Source organism: Pituophis catenifer, unplaced genomic scaffold (assembly GCF_029215685.1).
Source record: "Pituophis catenifer annectens isolate HBS135680 unplaced genomic scaffold, rPitCat1.0.hap2 SCAF_4, whole genome shotgun sequence".
Taxonomy (NCBI): Eukaryota; Metazoa; Chordata; class Lepidosauria; order Squamata; family Colubridae; genus Pituophis; species Pituophis catenifer.
In genome coordinates, this window is record NW_027256884.1 from 108,193,097 (window position 1) to 108,216,428 (window position 23,332).

A 23,332-nucleotide genomic window follows, 5' to 3' on the forward strand; every position below is an offset into this window, starting at 1 on the left:
GGAAGAAGAGCTTGTTCATAATTTCTAAGATCCTGTATCCCATAGAGATCAACCAGGTATCAGTGAGAGTAGGATTGATGATCCCTTATTTTGTCATCAACCACCATATACTATTCTCTGCGCGTGTCATTTCATTCCCTTGCATAAAAATTTGAGATTTCTAATATGGAAAGCATTTCCACATCAGAAATTTAGGCTGTATGTATACTGCCTTCTCAGCTTTACACATATGCACAAATTTATTTTATTATAAATATGCACAGCAAGAAGGCAAAACTGTTGGGTGTGGGTTTTTTTAAAAAATTAAGATGATTAAGTTTAAAACCACCTTGGTTTTGTTAGGTTCCTTCAGAGAGAAGGAAATAGTGGTTGAATTGCATGATTGATGGTGAAAGATGTGGTTCAACACTGCATGATAGATGGTGAAAGATGTTGGGGAATTGCCGCTTAGAAACTTCTGAGATCTACAGATTCTCTATCCCCGAGAAATCAGCCAAAAGTTGGTACTCAACTTTTACAATAGTTCCATTAGGGAATGATATATTATGTTAGAAGAGAAGGCAATTCAACTGCATATGTATATTAAAGAGTCTTATGGCACTTTAAAGACTACTATATTTGATACTAGCTGGTAACCCAGCGTTGCCCGGGTATTTATAGACGTTGAAGCCTTTGTCTGACAGGGAGCCATTGAGAGGGGCCTGTCTTCCACCTACTCCCATGCCCATCATGCCTGCCCTCTGCCTTCCCCCTCCCATGCGCTCCTCTTTCCCGCCCTGTCTACAATCCTGGCACTTTGCCCCAAATCCATCAGGTGTTTCCCAATTGCTCCACTGGAGGGAGAACATCATGGCTGCCTTTCCAGAGGAAGCTGCGAAGGAACTGACATCACAAACAATTGCCGCTCTAGGATGCCACACTCGGTCTCCTTAATGGCCCAGGCTCTCCCTTCCCGCTCCCATGACATCAAACAATTGCCGTTCTAGGATGCCACACTTGCTCTTCTTAATTGCCCAGTCATTCCACAGTTATGCTTGAACACACACTCTCTCTCACACACACACACACAGGAGTATCTAACCCCCACAGTATTTGTTTCCAGATAGTAAGTCATCTGTGTACCAAGTTTGGTTGAAATTGCTCAAGGTGTTCCAGAGTTATGCTGGAATATACATACATAAATTTTTTATATAGATAGATTAAGTTTTCAAGGATCACAGGCCACTTCATTAGATTCATGGCATATAGCCCTGAGAGAGATTATTTGTGCCCATAGCTCTTTTGGTGAGTGGGAGAAATTAGAGTTTTACAAAATAAGGGAGAGGATATTTGATTTCAATCAAAGCTTAAAAGCTAGAGGTGTTAGGAAATATCTCTTGGAGGCAAATTGAGTTGGGTCACTTCTGCAAGGCACCACTTCACAGGTTAAGGTTAATTAATTATAAAATCATAATCCAAAATCCAAAATCCCAACCTCCAAAAGCAGTCCAACAGGAATGTTAGAGTACCCATGTAACCAAGAGTATTTTTACCATCTGATGGGATGCCAACAAGAGAGATGATTTTTCCTTAGGAGAAACCTGTTCAGTAACAATGTGATTTTGCAATTGGTCTCCCTATATGAGAACATTTTGTGGGGAAATGACCTCTCTCTTCTCTGTGCTTTCTTTTTCCAGGCTCGTTTACCTGTCAAATGGATGTCCCCTGAAAGTTTATTTGAAGGGATATACACAATTAAAAGTGATGTCTGGTCTTATGGAATCTTACTCTGGGAAATATTCTCTCTTGGTAGGTTCTGGAATATGTTCCCTAGTTCTCCAGTCAGAGATTTAACAGAACTATGTTTCATTCAGAGATCTAAGCAACCTGGAACAATGTCTTTAGAATGTTGTTTCTTGCTAATAGAGTTCCAAAGTGGGGAATGGGGTGGCGGATACATTTTCATTCTGTAAATTGCCCTATTAGTATAGGAGGAGTGTGTGCACATGAGTTTTTAACTTCGAGATGCTTGTTCCTCTGGAATACTTTAGGAGAGATATCTTTTTAAGAAGAAAAACAAATCATCCTTTTTCATCCTTTATTCAATTGTCATAAATGTTCTCCAGAAGCTCTTGGCAATGTCTTTGTTAACCACTTTTGGGTTTTCCATTTATTTTGCTTTTTTTAAAAAAAAAATTGATTTATATGCCGCCCTTCTCCGGAGACTCAGGGTGGCTTACAATTAAGCCTTCATACTTTTGTATATTTATACAAAGTCAGCTTATTGCCCCCACAAACTGGGTCCTCAATTTACCTACCTTAGAAAGGATGGAAGGCTGAGTCAACCTTGAGCCTGGGGAGATTCGAACTTACAGTAATTGCAGACAGCTGGTGTTAATCACAATGCTATTAGTCTGCTGAGCCACCAGGCCCTGTATTATATAATTGAATAGTCACCTTTCTAAATATCTAAGAAGCATATGCCTTCTCAGTGTGGTCCAGGTTGCAGAATATTTGCAGGAAATGGTCAAAAAGGTCAAAATGGCATCCAACGGAGGTAAAAAAAAACAGGCAAAGCTTCAATTGGACTGCTGTGGCTACCACTTTGACTTTTTGGACCACACCCTGCAGACAGCTCTGCAAGGTTATGCAAATTAAGAAAGCTTCTCCAATGAAGCTTACTTCAAACATTCATTCTTTGCTTTGCCACTTTTTTTTTCTTTAGGTGTCAATCCTTATCCCGGAATGCAAGTTAATGAGAAATTCTACAAGCTTATTCAAAATGGATTTAAGATGGACCGTCCATTTTATGCCACAGAAGAAATGTATGTTTTCTGGGTATAAAGGTTAGGGTGGGACTGGCCAGAGTATAATGTAAGAAGACACGTAGCCCCTGCTCTCATTTCCTTGCTTCTAACTACACTGTTATCTGTGACTTTCTTGGACTACTTTTGGACACAGTTAGACACCATTGTGCAGTAGTCATATAGGCCAAGAAAATTAACCTTTAAAAGAGGATACAGGTGATTGGCCTTGGTGATTTGGGGTGTTTTTGTGGGAAACTATATTTTTCTCTAAGGGTACTTCTACACAAGAGTCCTGCATTGCCTCGACTCAGTTCTCTGTTTCCCCAAATAGGTAAATCCTCAACTTATAACCAACCCAAAAAAGAGGTCTTATGACCTGAATTTGAAGTTCTGATAGTTGGATCTCCATGGTTACATGACCAAACTTCAAGGGCTTTGCAACCCGGCCATATATGCATCTGTTTACAGCAAACATAACATGTCATCCTACATTTGTTAAGGCATAATTTTAGTATAGCAATTATGTTTAAAAACTTGTGCCACAACATTACCTCTGAAATGATGGGCCTCCAGTAAAGATTGTCACTCAGTTTAAACCATCATCTGCACAAGATAAAAACACCTAATACATAGTTTGTAGAAATAGATTCAGGACATAAATAATTGCAAGATACAACTAAGACAATTCAATCAGAAAGGGAATACTTAAGATTGTAGATACATTTCAATCAAAAATGCATCTCCAGATATTACTCAGATCCATTTCAATCCCAATCACTATATGCAATTATTAGGCCATACTAGTCCATCAACAGCTGGATTACGGCAGGTCCTTACTTCATATGTATTGTAAAATTTAAAGCATAATATTAATTTTCAGTTTTCTGCTTTTTGATGCTTCATATTTGTAAACATTTATCAATTCTATATGAAATTGATGTTCTTCATATTCTAGGTTCTTTTAACCCTGCATAATACCACAATATCTGTGACATTTATACTGTATGTCTCCTTGGTCTTATCAGTTAGAAAATACTGGGTATTTTTCCTCTCCCTTCTTTTATCTTGTTTTTGCAGATACTTATTACTGTGTTCCTGCTGGGCTTTGGACTCCAGAAAAAGACCATCCTTTTCACAGCTGCTTTCCCTTCTGGCATGCCAGCTGGCTGAGGCAGAAGGAACAGTAAGTGAGCCTTACAAACAAGCAATTTTTTCCCCTTCTGTTCTAGGTTTGCACCATATTTATTAGCACACATATCAGGGGACTATGAACGATATCCTTGCTGCTGATTCTTTTTAGAAAGAGTAATCTTTTCTTGAATGAAGGATGCTAGGAATCTAATCATTTTCCTAGTTGTTTAAGAAGGTCTCAGGATAAATTATAATTGCCCTTCCTCCTTCCTTCCTTCCTTCCTTCCTTCCTTCCTTCCTTCCTTCCTTCTTTCCTGTTGACATTGGGAGTTCAAAAGTTTTCTCTGTTCCAGGGTTTGGGAGACAATACAATTGAAGCATCTTTTCCCATAGTTCCAATATGTAGGAAATGAGAGCTGATGTTGGAACAGAAGGCAAACCTAACATTTATCACCTGCAAACTAACATTTTCTTAGTTAACATGTCTCACTATTGTACAATAACTCTTCCTTCTTTCAAAACATTTGGTAGCTAGGGGTTACCTAATTTGGGCATGCTTGTGGTGAAGATGATTTCTTTCTAAAAAAATTATTACCATCTCAAAAATAAATACTGACTTCCTTTGATTGGAAGACACTAGAATGCAAACTGTTTTTATGCACAAGTTGCATAACATGCACAGATTCAATTTGTGCAGACTTGACTTAAATGCTAATAGAGACTATAATGTAGCTATTTATCAGAAGGAGAGACCTCCGTCAAAATATTATAATTATACAGCATGCTAAGCTATAATATAGTTTGCTTGGTTTTAGTTTAGTTGTATGAGCCCAGCAATTGCAATTGGTAAATTTTGCCCAATAGCCTAATATATAATCAAATAAACAGTTTAGATGTAATTGGTAAACAGTAGCTGCCTGAAGTTTTAGCTAGAGATATTTGGGAAGTTCATATATTGTGCATCAGTAGTTTATTATTTTGTGGAGCGGAAACCAGATATTTCTGTATATTCAACAAATCATGATTAGCAGAAACTAGCACTTGACTTCCTGCTTCATCGGGGGGGGGGGTTGGACTGGATGACCTACAACAGAGGTCCCGAACCCCCGATCCATGGACTGGCACCAGGCCATGGCATGCCATAAACTGGGCCACACAAACAAGCAAAGCCCCATCCGCGGGATGCAGGCAGCACACAGAACCATGCCCCCTCTGGTCCGCGGAAAACCTCTCTCCATGAAATTGGTCCCTGGTGCCCAGAAGGTTGGAGGCCACTGACCTACAGGGTCCTTTCCAACTCTGTTTTTCTAAAAAAAAGTTCTTCCCTATCTCTCCCAATTGTACGAAGTAGGGAACTGTTTCTCTTTATATTTCACTCTCCTCGTCCTTAGGCCCTGAAAGAGATCAGCTCCTAAACCTGACCAGCCCCCAAATGCATCAAGGAATTACTGGTTAACTACTTGATTCCATGGCAACATATTGCCTATATGTGCATGAGAAAAGGCTCCACTGGGGGGTGACCTGTCCAGCAGGTGAGAATAAAGATGAGGGACCCAAAGAGAAATTGGGTATTGTTCAGGGGTGAAATGCTCCCGGTTCAGACCGGGTCAGGCGATCTGGTAGCGATTGTGGCAGGTGGTTCAGAGAACCGGTAGCGATGATGGCGTGATGCTCCGCCCACCCACCCGGGTGTCATTACTTCCTGCTTTTAAAAGGTAAAAAAAAGGCTCTGACGATCGCGAGGCACAGCTGTGATCATCAGAGCCTTTTTTTTTTACTTTTAAAAGCATTTCTTTACAACCTATTCGCCGAATAGATTGTATAAAAATGCTTTTAAAAAGTAAAAAAAAAAAGAGTTGGCCACGCCCACCCAGTCACATTACCCCCACCACCAAGCCACGCCCACAGAACCGGTAGTAACAAATTTTACATTTCACCACTGGTGTTGTTGCTTTATAAAAACCTTCTGCTCCAACACATGGGTGAGGGTTTTTTAAGGGCCCTGAGACGTCTTCACACTGTTCTTAAAATTTTCCACACCTCAGCAAGAGAAACGACATGTAAAATACTGAAAAGAGCTATATAATGTTCTTCCATTAGTAATGATGGTGTTAATTTTGCTATTTATGCTCACATCCTATAATTTAGGCATGCTGGACAGATCATACTGATACCTCTAAACACGTTTCCAGTTCCAAATGCAACCCGCATGTGACAAGAGAAGCAGAGCTCACTATTCCTCTGTTGGATGAAGATATTGCAAGGGAAAAATAAAGCAGACTTTATTTTATTTTTTTCTTTTAAAAACTAAGCCATATAAGCTGAAGGAAATGAAAAGAGATTACTTTGCCTTCCTTAAAGGGTCTAATTTGCTGCTATTGCCACTGAATTTTTCATATCAGTTCTATCCACTTTGCTTCTCAGCTGAAATCTGGTACGGGTCTCCTTCAATTTCATTAACAGAATGGAAGATCTCTTTGATACAAGCCTCATTTTCAAGCATGGTTGACCCTCAGGTTGTTGCTGAATTTCTTTCAAAGTTATATGCATCTCTAAAGTCAAGGTCTGCATTCCAGATCTTTGTATTTCAAGCAGATGCAAACAGTAAAAACATATCCATACATTTTGCAATTGAAACATGAATGTATTATAGCCTGAGCTTAACTCACACAGTTCAGCTAACTGCACTTATATTATATCCTCACTAAATATATAATGAAAGGGTTATATCAGCTATCAGAAGGACAAGCATATAGATATGGATATTTATGGAAATAGTGAATTTGGGTAGATTATCCCTGAATGTCCCTCAGACCCAGTGGTGGGTTCCTCCCGGTTCCGCCCGGTTCTGCCAAGCTGGTAGCGATGAGGATATGACGTCACCGAACCGGTTCTCGCCCCCCCCCCGCCCCCCCACCCCCCCCACGTTATTCTTACCTTTTATTTGGTCCCACCCCCAATCTATTGCTGCCTCCTGAGTCCCAGCTGATGGCTAGAGGGATAAAAACTGTTTAAACTCTTGCCGCCGGGCTTCAAAGAGCCGCCCTACAGCTGATCAGTGTTAAAAGAAAACAAATGAGTAGACCGGTGCCTGCAAAAATAAATGGGTAGACCGGTACAGCTCTGCAAACAGTTAAAAGCCTGGTAGACCAGTACCTCTGCTAAATCCTAAAGAATTGTCACATGACCATCAAGCCACGCCCACAAAATAAGCCATGCCCACAGAACCGGTAGTAAAAAAATTTTAGAACCCACCCCTGCTCAGACCACAGACTTTTTAATACTATTTCACAGCGACGTTAAAGATAAAAGGTTGCATCGGGCATGAAATACTGGAATTCTTTATATATTCAGGGACTCTCCCTGAGTCCCTCGGGAGAAGGTGCGGTATATAAATTCAAAATAAATAAAAAATATATTGTTACTGAGATTGATAAAAATCCAGAAAAACAATATTTGGGGCAGAAATGCAAGAAAATTTCAAATGAAATTGGAACAGGAGCATCCAAATTTTGGGAGCTAAAATTTGTTCAGAATTTTAACTGCAGGCACTATTACAAAATACAGCAGCTGCTCTACGTTAGATGTGGCCCATCACAAAGCACCTATTGAAAACAAGCTAATTAGGGTGCTTCTTACCATCCTTTCCAAGACCTCCTACATACTATCCCCCACCACCTATTCTTTCTTCAGTCAACCACCATTTTTATTTTCTAGAAACATAAGCTCTTATAAAGCCCAGAAACTTAATTACAAATTATACAGATGGTGAAAGATAGAGCCTTGTTTTTGGCATGCCAGCAGCAAATCAGGGGGAACAGGCAGGCTGGTAGAGGATTTGGGGAAACCTAGGTTTAGAGCAACTTTATAAAAAATATAACTACTTGGCCACATTAACAAAAAGCAGGGGAACATAATCTTCAAAAGCAGCAAGAAAAGCTCTGGGAGCACTGCATACAGAACAAAGAAAAGGCTGATGTACAAAGTACAAAGTAATGCACACACACACACACACACACCTTCTTTCTCTGCTTCTCTAAATAAAAGGCTGGGCAGGAAAACATCTACAAAAGACTTGTTGAGTTTGCGAGCATAGCAGGAAAGAAAGAGAATTAAAAATGCTAACTTAGATTGTCCAGTCCACTATAAACTCCAATGAACTAGATCCAGAGCTAGAACTGTAAACTTAATAGAAGTTAGCTGCTTTATAATTCACAATTAACATGTGACATTAATTGATAGGTGAGTCAATGGCTGCATTTGCCCTATACGATTAATCTGTTCTGGTGTTATTCTAAAGTAAATACCTAGTGAGCTAGCAACAGATGATCAGGAACATTTTAGACAAATAGGGAACAGCCATTTAACAATTCACAGCCCTGCGGGGAATAATCAAATATTAAAATATTTGCGGACTACTAAAATCAATTTGTTCTCTGCAATTATCTTCAGCATTAAGGACTGTATTAAATGATTGTTTGAATATTCAGTATAATTTGATAGCAGTTTATGCTCATACTTGATAATGAATGTGTAGCGATATTTGACAGCAATGTGCAACTGAATTACTGTAGTACTGAATTATCTCTTACAGTTGGCATGCAGTTGATTTCAATGTGTGCTTATATATACCTTTTATGCCTGCCAAAATCAAAAGATGCTATCGTCCTTAAATTTCTGTGGCAATGTGAATTCCAGGTTTCAGTCTTCACCTTTGAAAATGGTTTAGGGATTAAGGCAAATTTATAAGTTATTTTTTTAAGTTTACTTTCATTACAATAAACATTGGGGCTGGAGCATAAATCAAAGAATATGAGTCGTCTTCTTTTTGATGAGAGAATGACAAGTTACTGTTGAAAACTCTGGCATATCTACAGAACAGAAAACTGATTGTATGTATGCATTCCAGCTTCAGTGTAATAGCAATAGCAATAGCACTTAGACTTATATGCCGCTTCACAGTGCTTTGTAGTCCTCTCTAAGCAGTTTACAGACTCAGCATATTTCCCCCAACAATCAGGGTTCTCATTTTATTGACTTTGGAAGGATGGAAGGCTGAGTCAATGAGAATCGAACTGCCGAACTGCTGGCAATTGCACTCAGCAGAATTAGGCTGCAATACTCCATTCTAACATCTGCGCCACCATGGCTCATAAGTCATAACTAAATTAAATGTGTGGCTCTCGTCTGATGCCACTGTTGTCTCTATGAAATGCAAATGTTCATGAAGTGCCAATTAAATGTAGCAGAATGCAGAAATTACTCTGTGAATTCTGAATGGAAACTTGCTGTATGGCCTCTGTAATATCTATTTGTACTTGTTATGTTGCCTCTATAATATCTATTTGTAATTAATTTGTGACCTTTGGCTAAAGATGTTCATTATGATCAAATAATTTAATTCCACAGTTATGTTAAATAAGTTCAGATCTATTCTTTCTTTATTTTGAGCAGAAATGGTCCTTTTATTCTGATTACCTATTCTTTTTGAAAGTTTTACACAAATATTGCTGCTGCTTTGGGCTGATTTTACCTGATTAATTATTATTTACTTATCTATGCTTTTTATATTTTCAATTGTACACACTTTTCAGAAAAGTAGTGCATAGTTTTTAACCAGCTAATACGTTTTTACAGACTTTTTGAAATCTAAGGTGAAAAAAAAAAATACATTGAAAATAAAGGTGACTTTTATTGTGGCTTACTTGTCACATTTTTTGAAAAACAATTGGAGGAATAGCGAATAACCATGATGACCATAGGAAAATTATAATACATACATGCATGCTAGACCCAAATATTTCATTAAAAGGAATTGTCATCCCTGGACTGACAATGGACTGTTTCAGATTATTCCATTGTATCAAGGACGAGATAGCTCCTGCGGAAGCATGCAGTAGCCGATCAAGTTTTGACATCAGACATTGTGAATCCAAGGTGGAGAGAGATTCTCAAGATGTTCCCAGGATCCAGATTCACAAGTGTGCTACAAAAATCAGTTCATCCCACATTTTTAGTTGCTCATTATTTTTTATTCTATAACTTTGATCGGAAATGTCCCCAAATGACTGGTCATAAGCTTGGTGGGATGGTTGCAAGGTTCATTTAGACTGCTCTCTATTGCTTTACTGTGCAGCACTCCATTATATATGCAACCTGTCATTTAACTAACAAGCACCATTGAATAACGTAGAGCAGGAGTCCCCAACCCCAGCCCGTGGATTGGCACCAATCCACAGCATGTCAGAAACTGGCCTGTGCCAACAAGCAAAGCCGCATTTGCGGGATGCAGACTACACAAGAAACCATAACCCCTCTGGTCCATGGAAAAACCTCTCTCCACGGAGCCAGTCCCTGGTGCCCAAAAGGTTGGGGGCTGCTGATGTAGAACAAAGTGAATAGGAACAATAAAGAAGGGAAGAGCAACACTGCAACCAAGTTACTGCAGTCAATCGCACCAGAAAGTAATCCTTGGACTACACAAAAACAATGCTCGCTCAAGTAATAAAAAGAGCGACAATATGGCCACTCAAAACCCATCGTTAGCAAAACAGTAGAACAATTTTAACACATTTATTTGAGACACCTTTATTCCTGTTTCTAAAACACAGATTTTCAAATATGCATTGAGTCTGAGTTTAAAAATCAGGTCTAGCCATGTTTTCAGGAAAGTACTGTGCCTGGATAGGTAAGCAGCTGCATCGTGCCTGGTTAACACATTCCAGGCAGATGTTTTTGCAAAATCCAGATGCCTAGTCTTCCCTATAGCCCAAGCCAAAATAGCCTGGGGGTTAGTGCCCAGTGCCAAGGGGAAAGAGGGCATACTTGTAGCAGCCTAAAATGGCCAGTAGGAGTTGGGCAGATCCAAATTTGTAAATGCACCATCAACAAGTCATGAATGAGTTGTTGGTTGTAGATTATGTCTCATGATTTGTATTGGGGGTTGGTGGTGGTGGTGGAAGGAAATGCTCCTTTAAATTGGAAGCATTAAACACAAACTAAAGTTGCCTCCCTAATGGTCTGGAGACAAAACACAGGCAACGTGATATAGGCCATTCTTTAGAAATGCTTAGCATGGTATCTTAGTGAGAACTGAAAATGAGTATGGTACTGTATTAGGCACATTCTATCCAGCCTGCACAGGGATGCGGTGGCTCAGTGGCTAAGACACTGAGCTTGTCGATCGAAAGGTCAGCAGTTCAGCGGTTCAAGTCCCTAGTGCCGCATAACGGGGTGAGCTCCCATTACTTGTCCCAGCTTCTGCCAACCTAGTTCAAAAGCATGTAAAAAATGCAAGTAGAAAAATAGGGACCACCTTTGGTGGAAAGGTAATAGCATTCTGTGCACCTTTCTCATTTAGTCATGGCGGCCGCATGAGCACGGAGATATATTCAGACAGCGCTGGCTCTTTGGCTTTGAACCGGAGATGAACACCGCCCCCTAGAGTTGGGAACGACTAACACATATGTGCAAGGGGAACCTTTACCTTTACCTTTATCCAGCCTGCAAAACTTCAGAAAACCACTAGATGGTAAGAAAGTGACACAAAAAAACCATTTTTATTGCTACCTAACAGCCATCTATATTTGTACTGCTCGCATATGATAGGATTTAAATGTCTTCATAAAAGGAAGCCATTTAAAAAAGAGGGTTTGTATCTCTTCTGCATTAAATTCTCTGAAAGCTTCCTCCAGTTCCATTTCTTGATGGTTAATAACAAGGTATAGAACATGGAATGTCTCAGTTGTTATTTCAACTTAACATTTATGCCTAAGCAGAACTTAGAACTCAGGCAGTAATAATCTACAGCACAGATTTTGCAGCTAGTAGAAAAAGCATTTTCATGAAAAGACATGTCCACCAAAGGGTATAGCCAATGATGCAATTATAGTAAGATGAGACATAATATTGAACTTTCAGCCCTTTTTTGACAGAATCTTTGATGTCTAAATGGAGCAAAATATATACTTTTTAAGAGTTTTAATGCAACTGTTTTGATCCTTATTCCAGTGATAAAGAAAAGGGGGCTATATCACCAAAAATCAGTATTTTCTTCAGAGATAAAACATAATAATGGAATTGTGAATTGTATTTCTACCTGGTCATTGATCATAATACATGATTTGTCATTGTGGTTTTGGTTGTATAACAAAGAAGCAATGACTCCCTCAATCTTTATCTCAGTAGCTCTTCCTAATACAGTCCCAGCTCTTCCTAATACTTCTTATGTAGAGATTCATGCAGCAGGAGACGAACTAAATTCATTCATTTTCTTCAGTGCTTGATTGCCACTAGGTGAAAGAAATTGTCATTTCACTTGTTTTTACACCTTCAAACACAAGATGGTGCTGGAAGATCATTTTTAACAGGTGCAGTTTTGGTTTTTGATTAATTTTTTTAAGGCTGTGGTTATCAGAAGTTTGGGAGAAAAATCTATATTTTGTATATACCTTTCTATTCCAAAAAGAGTTGTAAAGAACTAGTTGATTTAAAGGTGGTGGATCTAAAGGATAATAACCCTCATTGGTTTCAAAATTGTGAACGATATGCATATAGTATAGTATAGTATAGTATAGTATAGTATAGTATAGTATAGTATAGTATAGTATAGTATAGTATAGTATAGTATAGTATAGTATAGTATAGTATAGTAATATTTATTTATTTAGCACATTTTTCTACACTGCCCATCTCAACAAAGTGACTCTGGAGGTGTACAATAAAAACATGTCATAGTGCAAAAAAATAAATAAGAACAAAGTTAAAATAAGATTTAAATGGTGGGATTGCGGTATCAAAAGTCAAAAAGTTAACAAGGTGTAGAAAATACTCTCACGACACCAACCATTCCTATGGTCGCATATCTCTCTTTGACCTCCAAGCCAATTGCCAGAGTTAAATCTTAACACTCTTTCTGAGTGGTTGTAAAAAAAATGATTCTGTTCTCACTTTATAAATGTTATAAATGTTTGAGTTCATAACAGCTTTATAAATATTACGGTAGCAAATTATAGTTCACCAAATTCCATGTCTCTAAAACAACAAATTACACTTGTCTTTTAAAGCCATTTATAATAGAATTGTCCATTAGGTAAAGGGATGTAGGACTACAGATTTTGGAATGTCTAAATACTGTTAGCCAGGTATAAATAAGACATGTGGAAGGTTGGGTGGATCAGCTAAAAATGGAAACATCTTTTGGTTCAAACAACATAATAATTAGGGAAAAGGAAGCAATAACTTCTTGAAAATGCCCAATACATTTATGCAGCCTTCTACAACCTACATGGCATTTTCCAACCAAGGTGGATATCATTGAGAGGATGTTAGATCACAGTATCAAATCACTGAAGAGTTACAGGTTTGCCATCCTTGATCTTTACAATACTTATCTTTTCTAAAAATTAATTAACTAATCAGGAAAGCTGGGTTTAGATTCCTCCATTTCAAGAAGTTGGAGGCAATCTTTCCTGGAATCCTATTCTGTACAAGATAAAAAAAAAAATAGCTCATGAGACAGATAACTGGTGGCTAGGCAAAAGGCTTTCTTGCTTAAAGTATTGAGAATGGATGATGTTTCAATAAGAGATACTCTACCAAGCAAGTTTCTACAACCTGGAATCCAAATAACCAATAGAGAAGAAAATTAATTCCACCAACTGCAAAAAGCTTAAAGGTAAAGGCAAAGGTTTCCCTCGCACATATGTGCTAGTCGTTCCCAACTCTAGGGGGCGGTGCTCATCTCCATTTCAAACCCGAAGAGCCAGTGCTGTCCAAAAACATCTCTGTGGCGCACGGAATGTTGTTACCTTCCCACCAAAGGTGGTCTCTATTTTTCTACTTGCATTTTTTTATGTGCTTTCGAATTGCTAGGTTGGCAGAAGCTGGGACAAGCTCACCCCATTACGCAGCACTAGGGATTCGAACCACTGAACTGCCGATCTTTCGATCGACAAAATCTAAAAATAAAATCTAAAAAAAAATAAAAGCTTAGACAGGGAATATTAAGTAAAAGATAAAATTGGACCAAATACTTTAATATATTTTCTTATTTGTATTATTGTGCTACAGAAGCATTCTTTTATATTGATTTCTGCTGTTCTCTAAAGAGAAGTTGCTATAGTGATTTATAGAGAAGAGAAGAAAAATTTTAATGAAATTCTAATTGGTAGAGTATGATAATTCTGCATTTCTTTAATTACAAAGTTACCAAGATGGGTGAACAAATTATAGCCGTGCACAGATGTGCTGTACCTTAACTAAAATTACTTTTCCAGAGGCCTAAGCAATACCTATAAGTATTAAGGTAAGGCTAATCAACCTGAACTGGCTGCCTCATTTCTAGAAAAGTGATTTCTGTGCATGCATAGAAACTGCCTTTTTGAAGGACCTGAAGGAAAAACAAGAAGGAATGGATGGAAACTAATCAAGGAGAGAAGCAACCTAGAACTAAGGAGAAATTTCCTGACAGAACAATTCATCAGTGGGTACTCCAACACTGGAGGTTTTTAAGAAGAGATTGGACAACCATTTGTCTGAAATGGAATAGGGCAAGGGTGTCAAACTCAAGGCCCGGGGGCCAGATCTGGCCCACGCGGTGCTTAGATCTGGCCTGCGGGCCCACCCTGGAAACAGCGAAGGACCGGCCCGCAGTGCCTCTGCCAGCAAAAACAGAGTTTGGGAGGGCTGCATGCGGTCCTCCCAAGAGCCGTTTAGACTGGCAGAGTTGCAGGAGGCCATAGCAGCTGAAAACGGAGCTTGGGAGCCCGTTTTCACTGGCAGAACGCTCAGGCCACCACAGGCACCCCCTGACATGAGTGATGTCGAGCTGGCCATGCCCACCCTGGCCATGCCCCCTCTGCCCCGCCAAGGTCAAACTCAACCCTGATGTATCCCTCAATGAAATCGAGTTTGACACCCCTGGTGTAGGGTCTCCTGTTTGAGCAGGCGGTTGGACTAGAACACCTAGAAAATCCCTTCCAACTAATTATTCAGTTAGTCAGTTAAGCAAAGTGAAGTGGCATGGACATTTCATGGCTTAGAAGCAGAGAGATGCTTCTCTTCTTTAAGGTACTTTCTCCATAAGTGTGAAGCATCACTTTAAAAGTTTGCACAACCCTACAGTGAATTCTTTCATTGTAAAAATATCTCTGCAATATCTACTTTTTGCCATGCTTAACGTCAATCTCAAGATTAGACATAGTATGGAAACTCCTCCCTTTGGCCGTTTACTATTAGAAGTATAAGTAACCAAGAAGGCTGCAGAATTACAGAAAGAGGTGAACAAAAAGTAACATCATCAATAGAACCTTCCATCACCTTCAACAAGCAATTCGGCTCAGAAGCACCATCAAGAGAAAAAAAAAATGGGGGACATTTCAAGCAAGCTGAAAAGAAGTAAGGAAAAGTAGTCTCTTTCTCGGGTTTAAAAAAAAAAACTTGAGAAATTGCAACACAAAGTTCAGGACAGAGTCAAATTCAGAAAATAGTCTTGTGGGTTTCATAAAGGTAGAAAAAAAAGCATTTTAAAGGTGAAGGTTCTAGAGCAGCTCTTTCCAATAAGGAAGTTAGGTGAAAAAAAAACACAGACTCTTAAGAAGAGGCAGCTAATCCCTCTGGATCCTGGCAGCAATGTACAGCTTTTTTTCCTCCACAGATTTCCATGTAGCTAGTACTCCACCTATGTTTACCATTGTGTTTATTACCCATGACTGAGCTGTAAAATGCCATGTTATGTTTTCCATAAGTGGAAAAAGTTCAGGAAGCAAAAGAGAAAGACGCGTGTAAAATGATTGTTTGAAACGAATTGGTGAAATGATGATACAACTAATCCACAAAAGAAACCGGAACTTTTTCTTCTTCTTCTTTTGGATAGCTTATATCAGATTCAAATGCCTGTTTGGTAATGGATCCTCAGGGAGCTTTGTAAAAACGGTCATCTCCCAGGAAGGATTCGGTGTATCCAATGCTTTGAATGCAAAGCAGATGGGAGATCTGAATTCTGACATAATGCTACTTCTTTGGGTTCATAATTTCTATTCCACTATGCATTTCATAGATAAGAGATTTTGAAAGCACACAAGAGAAAATCTTCCTTTTACATTCATTTAAAATACTCTTCTAACAGGAAGGATCAATGTTTGTCTGACTGGGCAGGCATTTTATAGATAACATTTTAAAACAGGATCCCTTACCCCTATAGCCCAGTGGTGGGTTGCTCCCGGTTTGGTCTGGTTCTATAGAACCGGTAGTAAAACCGGTGGGAGGCTCCGCCTACCCACCCCAACATCATCATGGGTGATCTGCACATGCGCAGAAGCGCGCGCTCCCATTGCAAACCGGTAGTAGAACCCACCCCTGCTATAGCCACTATGATCTATAAACCTTCCAAGATCCTAAATAGCAGCTTTCTTTCGACCTGCTGCCTTTCAAATGTGTCGGATGGCAATGTCTACTAGTGTCTGGAAGGAGGCACCACCAAACTCATCCATAAGATCTCCAAAAAGTAGACATGAAAGGGTCATATCCTGGAATCAACAGGAAAGGTTTCTTCCAACTCTATTCATTAACATCAGGAAGTATGAGTTTGACTTTACCTTTTCATCCCATGAAATTCAATGGGGCTTTTGAAAGAACAGGCTCAGATTGATCAGATTCACAAATAAATAACATAATTGTGATTTGTTTAGCTTAACCTATGCTAACCCTGGTAACTGTGGTTTATTCAGCAAGCCTTGGCTAAGCAAGTTAGTTATGAACTTAGTCAAAAGCTGTGACATAAACAAAAGGGACAGAAGTTATAAAACGTGCTAGTTTTGGAGAAAATGTCAACTTCCTTTTATTTTTATGACCTTAAGTACATTTTTTTTCATTAAAGTCATATATTGATTAATTTAGCTCTATGACAGTTTTGTATCTTACATAATTTAAAACTGAATAAAAAAGTTGGGGAAGTTTTATTCAGATATCTTCTTCACCAACGTTTTCTTAATCGCAGGACCCTGCATTACTGACGAGAGCAAAAAGCAAACTGCCATCAAAGTTAACTCTTTTACTTGATTTCATGCTTCTGTTCCTAATATAACAAAGATTATATTATGGATGGATATCATGTAAGATTTACATAGTCTGTCTGGATTCCCTAAAAAGCTCTTTTCCTTATCCCACCAAAATTTGAGGCACTTTTGGAAGGACTCTTTCCAGTGGCTTAGCAAAATTATATAGACAATCTAAGATAAATTAAGGGTTATTGTGCGTTGGTGCAGCCTCATTCACAGATATTTTTTACTTACATTTAAGCTGTAAAAATATCATACACATTTTCCCACATACTCTTCTTCCAATAGCAGAAAAATCTGCAAGGAGAAAAAGACAGAATAGAAACTGATTGGGTTTTCCATCAGTAGCATTAAGCATCATCTTTTCCAGAGGTGCTCTTCAGTTAACTCCCTCCCCCTTTCCTTCTTTTTATTCATTCTTCCTAGGCTTAAAGTACATTTTAGCTTCTATGACCTTTCTGGTAATGTTTTTATTTATGCCTATTCTTCACAGCCTTTAGCATATAGTGCAAAAAGGCAGAATAAATTGCAACCATCCCTGGAGGTGGAAATCATTATAAATTGCTTCCTAAGTGCCAACTGTGCTGGCTTTCTATCTGCAGGGAGTTTATAACTTAGAGGAGTTGTCCAAATTGGGTTGAGATTGTGTTAAACTTCCTATCGCCATATTCTGCCTATGGTACAGCAAGGTTGAGATGCTACTATTTCAGCTCTCAAAACTTGGCGGTTGAGTTGTACTCCCACCTTGGGTACCCATAGTTTAAAATGAGTTCAGCTGACATCAATAGGATTTCCTTCCTGGGAAATGAGTTTAGGTCCAGGATGTCATAAAAGCAAAGGAAACAACCTGGAACATCTTTCTTGGAGGGAGGCACTTACCCTGGGGGAAGGAGTTCCCAGACTCTAATTTCTAGTTAGTTGTGGATCTTTGACCAGTAATTAAAGATCGGATGGAATTGAAATGTTGCAAAATGAGCCACAAGTAATTCATTTCATACCAAATGTTGTTGTTGTTGTGTTTTTTTTTTTACAGGGATGGCAAGGCTGATAGGACCTTAAGAGAGTTGCAGCCTGCTAGTTTGGCCATTATGGAATTATAAGATAAATATTTGTCTGATTTAGAATAAGGAATTTGAATTTGTTGTACAAAGAATGCACAATGCACTGAATCAAAGGTAAACATGAATGTTTATGCTTTTCATTAATCACTTTCAATTTCACATAATGCAAAAGAAGTCAGACGTATTGCTGACTTAGCTGTTTAATCTGATTTACTGAATCATCACATTTTCTCTTTTTGCACAATGTATTAATAGATTGATTAAATTGGCTAGCCAGGTTTATACAACGCACTACCGCTACTACCCCACTGCTCAAAAGCTAATCAAGTTTGATAGACATGAAAGAACTTAATTGCATTTTATTGCAAATGCTGCTACTGTGGCTTTACTTAACTATAAATTTAATATGTAAAATACTATAGCTTTTCCCAAGCTGGTTAAGAGTACTGTGTGAACACAGCTAAGAATTATCCAATGGGATCATAGTCTGAGAAGAGTAATGAGTTCTAGTCCCACCTCATCCATGAGAGCCAGCTGGGAAATTTTGGTCCATCTCTCAACCCAACTCATCTCACAGGGTTGTTGTTGTTGTTGTTGTGGGGAAAATAGGAGGAAGGAGTGTTGATTATGTTCGCTGTCTTGAGTTATATGTATAAATAAGAAATGTAGGAGGTGTGTATGTGTGTGTGTGTGTGTGTGTGTGTGTGTGTGTGTGCATACCGGTATATACATTCATATACATATAGTCCAATACCTGGAGCACTGCAAATATCCTCTTCCTGATCCCACAAGACATCCTTGTTGCTTCTAGACCATCAAAATCCTCCAACAAGCAGAACTGGAAAACATTATCACCACATAGCATTTATCTGCAACATACAGAGGATTATGAGAAGCCACCATGACTAAGAGCCACTGGTGTCTCAATCTATGTATGAATCCTCTATGAGTTTTTAGAACTTCTCCCCCAACTTTAAAAACATTTAAATTGATGGTCATCACCGTAAGGACAATTAATTTCATGCCTCCCTCTGTATCAACTTTGACATCCATGTGTTCTACTTTTGTCAGTCCAAGCAAGTTTTTAAAAAAAAAAAAAAAAAACCTGTCCTCTGTTCACATCACATAGCCCAAGTATGTGAGTTTCGCCTAGTTGATCTGCATCTCAAGAAGGCTGTCAGCCTTATATATTATAGATTCTAATTAGTTGGGGGAAGATATTCCCTCTCTGAAGAGAACATAAAGAGAAGTGAGCTTCTGTAACCTGGCCTCACCTTCTCTGGAGACCTCCATCGGGACCATACATGTTTCTTTGTAATGAAGTTGCTTAGAGATCATCCATTCATGCCCAACTATGCCAGTTCTGTAGTTTTTCCAGTCAGTTTTGGTTCACTGCTCGATAAACTGGCCCTGGGATCTCAAGGCGTGTATTTCAACAATCCCAATATCATCCCCAGGATAACAGTATTGGCTTATTCTGCAACATAATCTACATCAAAGCCTCCGGGGTAGCTAGCTTGAAAAGGGCCAAGATGCTTTTTAACTTCTTATCAGGCCTGTGCTTAAGGGTAGTCATAAATTCCACAAGTCGCTCTCCCACAGGGTCCCTCCTTTGCTTCTCCTCCTCCTCCTCCTCCTGCTCGGCCACCAAAGGCATGCAGAGAGTGGTTTAAAAAAAAAAGGACTTGCAAATAACATTGTGGAGGGACGATCGGAGGCAGTTCTAGCAGGAGCCAAGCTGCCACAGGGAATGAAAAGGGATGATCTGGCTCTGATAAATGCAAATCCCACATAGAGTTCTCCTCTGCTGAATGCAACGTATTTTCCTCCTGGTTTCACTCTGGCCAGATTTCGCAGAGCATGCCAGATAAGCTCAAACAGAGTTGGGTAGTTTGGGAGTGACTCGTGGGAACCCAGTCTTCCCCTTGGCATGTGGTGTGAAGTGTGAACCAAGTCATTGCATGCAGTCCCAATCTAGTTTATTTTAAGGGATTGACTCATAACCCAGATTTTAGCATAGTGGATAAACACTATCTATCAAGGCTTAATTTATTTACTTATTAGATTAATACCTAATTTTTTGTTTAGGAGTTGAAGGCAGCAGATATAATACTGTTGCTTCCCCTTTTTCCACATAATAACAATCCTTTGAGGTAGGTTGGGCTCACTGAAGCTACCCAGGCAATATTTATTTATTATTGCGAATATTTGTGGCTAAGGATGGACTTGAACCTCTGTCTTTCTAGTGCCAGACCCACGCCTTAAACCCTATAGACCACTGATATGGGTAAATCACTTTTCTGTATTGCTGGAGGAAACAACAGCAAAGTTGGGTCAGGAAAAGAGTCACAAACTTAATATACAAAGTGATTTCAAGGAAATAAAGTCTCTTTCTCTTCTTTATCTTTCTTGCTATTTGCCCTCCAAAAAGGCCTCTCCAAGGCATCATGGAGAACCTCAGCCATGGGGGTTGGAAAACAGGAAAGGGGGAGAGGAATGTTCCTTCCGTGATTTTTATTAAGAAGCTTGGGATCCATGCTAAGGCAGGGGTGAAATGCTACCGATTCGTACCAGTTTGGGCGAACCGGTAGTGGCGGCAGCGGGTAGTTCAGAGAACCGATAGTGGAGGCAGCGCAAGGCTCCACCCACCCACCCAGACGTTGTTACTTCCTGGTTTTAACCAGGAAGTAACCTGTTTTTTATCCTCTGTGCATGCACAGAAGGCTTTGCACATGCGCAGAGGATCCAAAATCACATGTGATGCACGTGCATGCTTCCGAACTGGTAAGGAAGGTAAGTAGATTTCACCCCTGTGCTAAGGAATAAGTTCTTACACTATGATTATCCATGGTTAATTGAATTAAATTAACCCCATTTCCTGGGTTTATAATATTTATTGAACCAAAGCTAAATACACAGGCTGTGTTCACACCATACACAGGCTCACAAACCAGCTTGATGTGATCACTGCTTCCATGTGAAAAATGCATTTCAGAAACACAACCAATGCTTATAAGATATTACCCAGGTGGTTATTTTTGCAATTTAATTCTGAACGTTTACTCCAGTTCAGACTTTAAACCCTGGCCAAAAGCTTGTATGAATCAGTTTGATGGTAGTTAAGACATCAAGCTAGATATCAGGAGACTGTGAGTTCTAGGCCCACTTTAGGCACAAAGTCCCCTGAGTAACTGTGGGCTGGGCAGTCTCTCTCAGTCCTAGGAAAGAGGCAATGGCAAACCATTTCTGGAAAATCTTGCAAAGAAAACTGCAGGGGCTTGCCTGGGCAATCACCAGTTAAAGTTAAAACTGAGTCAAAGACACAACTTTGAGCCTTGGTGGTGCAGCGGACTAAAGTGCTGTTAAGTGCTAGCACTTAGCTGCCAGCTGCCTGCAATTAGTGCAAGTTCGAATCTCACCAGGCTCAAGGTTGACTCAGCCTTCCATCCTTTCGAGGTAGGTAAATTGAGGACCCGGATTGTGGGGGCAATAAGTCAACTTTATATAGAACAACACCGCTTGGGGGGGCCGAAAGCCCTAATAAGCAGGTATATACAAAAAAGTATGCAGGCTATTGCCATAATGCATTGTAAGCCGCCCTGAGTCTACGGAGAAGGGCAGCATATAAATTGGACTAATAAATAAATAATACATAATAAATAAAACCAAACAAAAATTGTATTCCAAGCAAATAGTTAAAACCATCTAAACTCATTTTTGTCATATATGTCACAATTTAATTGAGTTCACGTTTCATGGAATTCAATCAATAACTAATTTAATTCAATTGAAAACATCTAGTCCTACAGTTAGGTGTTTCAGATTTTAAAGTAATTTGCAAAGTATGGGGGGAGGGAGGGAGGAAGGAAGGAAGTTGAGACTAAAGACATTTCAGAAGTGGCTATCCTTTGCAGCTATAAGAATTAAAATTTGATCTCTTTTAAAAGAATGCCAAAACTCTGCTTGTTTTTTATTTGTATAGATAAGATTAATTAAAATGTGGAAGGATTTTGGTTAAAACAGACAGACACTGTAATGGCATTAACAAGAGTTCTTAAATTAGCCTTGGTTGTCTTCATGAGAGCTTCATGAGAGCTTGGTTGTCTTCATGAACCCCTTTCTATTTCTCCCCAGCTTTGTCTGAATGATGTTAGTGACATTACAGGGAAAAGATGTTAACCTCTAATTACATCTCTACATAGATCTAAGGAATACACACACATACCCACCATTTTACTGCCTCTTCTTCGGTTTAGGATTTCTAGATTTCACAATGCCTTGTGTGTGCGTGTTCCTGTGAGCGCTTCTGAATGAGATTTCCTGAGGGCAAAAATATTTGCTGTGGTAAAAGTGAAGCTTCCCTGAGTGTCCTGAGAAGTAGGTTGTGGTTTTGTTGGGGGGGGGGGGGAAGGGTTGGGGAGTGGGGTTGGTGCAATAGTTTAAATAATCTAGAAACTGTTCCTTTCAGATATAAAGCCTATTGTTCCGCCAGGCTGGGTTAGCAACATAATTTTTAATTGGATGTTTTAAATTTTTGGGGTTTTTAAATTAAGCCAAATTTATTTAATACTTTTAAATTATTTTAAATTGATGTTTATTCTGTTTTTAAATAGGCTGTACACCGCCCTGAGTCCTTCGGGAGAAGGGCGATATAGAAATAAAATTATTATTATTATTATTATTATTATTATTATTATTATTATTATTATTATTATTATTATTATTATTATTATTATTATTAATAGTAGCAGTGAACAATCAAATTGAAGATTTGGTGACAGCTTAACTCCGAACCTATGGCACGCGTGCCAGAGGTGGCATGCAGAGTCCTCTCTGTGGGCACGCGTGCCGTCGTCAGCTGCTCTTTTTATTTCTGACATGTGCATGCACCCCAGCCATTTGGTCTTTGCATGCACTTGCGCGCCAGAAACCCAAAGACCAGCTGGCCGGTGTGCATGCAAATCTAACTAATGATTAGAGGACGCCTCCTGTGGGTAGAACAGCAGTCTGCATGCATGCACCGGAGATCTGGTCTTCAGGTTTCTGGCACTCCGGCATGCGCAAAGACCAGCTGGTTGGCGCTCCGGTGTCTGCACACACGTGCGCATTCTGGTTTCGGTACTTGATGCCGAAAAGGTTCACCAACACTGGCTTAACTCAATGTTGATGTCATCCTTTTGGCTTAAAATTGACCACAGTGAGCCCAGGTTGTTTCTCTGGGTGGTAGAGCAACCTCTGAAAAAAGGAGTACACATTGCCAGTGGAGGAAAAGTTAACAACACCCGTTTCCCAGTAT

At 39.3% G+C, this 23,332-nt stretch overlaps 1 protein-coding gene across 1 annotated transcript in view; it reads left to right on the plus strand.

The window, feature by feature from the left end:
* The window catches only part of FLT3 (fms related receptor tyrosine kinase 3), a 56,377-nt gene extending 50,186 nt beyond the window's left edge, over positions 1-6,191 (plus strand). The window contains exons 21-24 of the mRNA XM_070943877.1: positions 1,677-1,788; positions 2,705-2,804; positions 3,864-3,969; positions 6,066-6,191. Coding sequence (XP_070799978.1) covers positions 1,677-1,788; positions 2,705-2,804; positions 3,864-3,969; positions 6,066-6,191 — 444 coding nt within the window. The remainder of the gene's footprint in view (positions 1-1,676; positions 1,789-2,704; positions 2,805-3,863; positions 3,970-6,065) is intronic.
* The last annotated feature ends 17,141 nt before the right edge of the window (positions 6,192-23,332 follow it).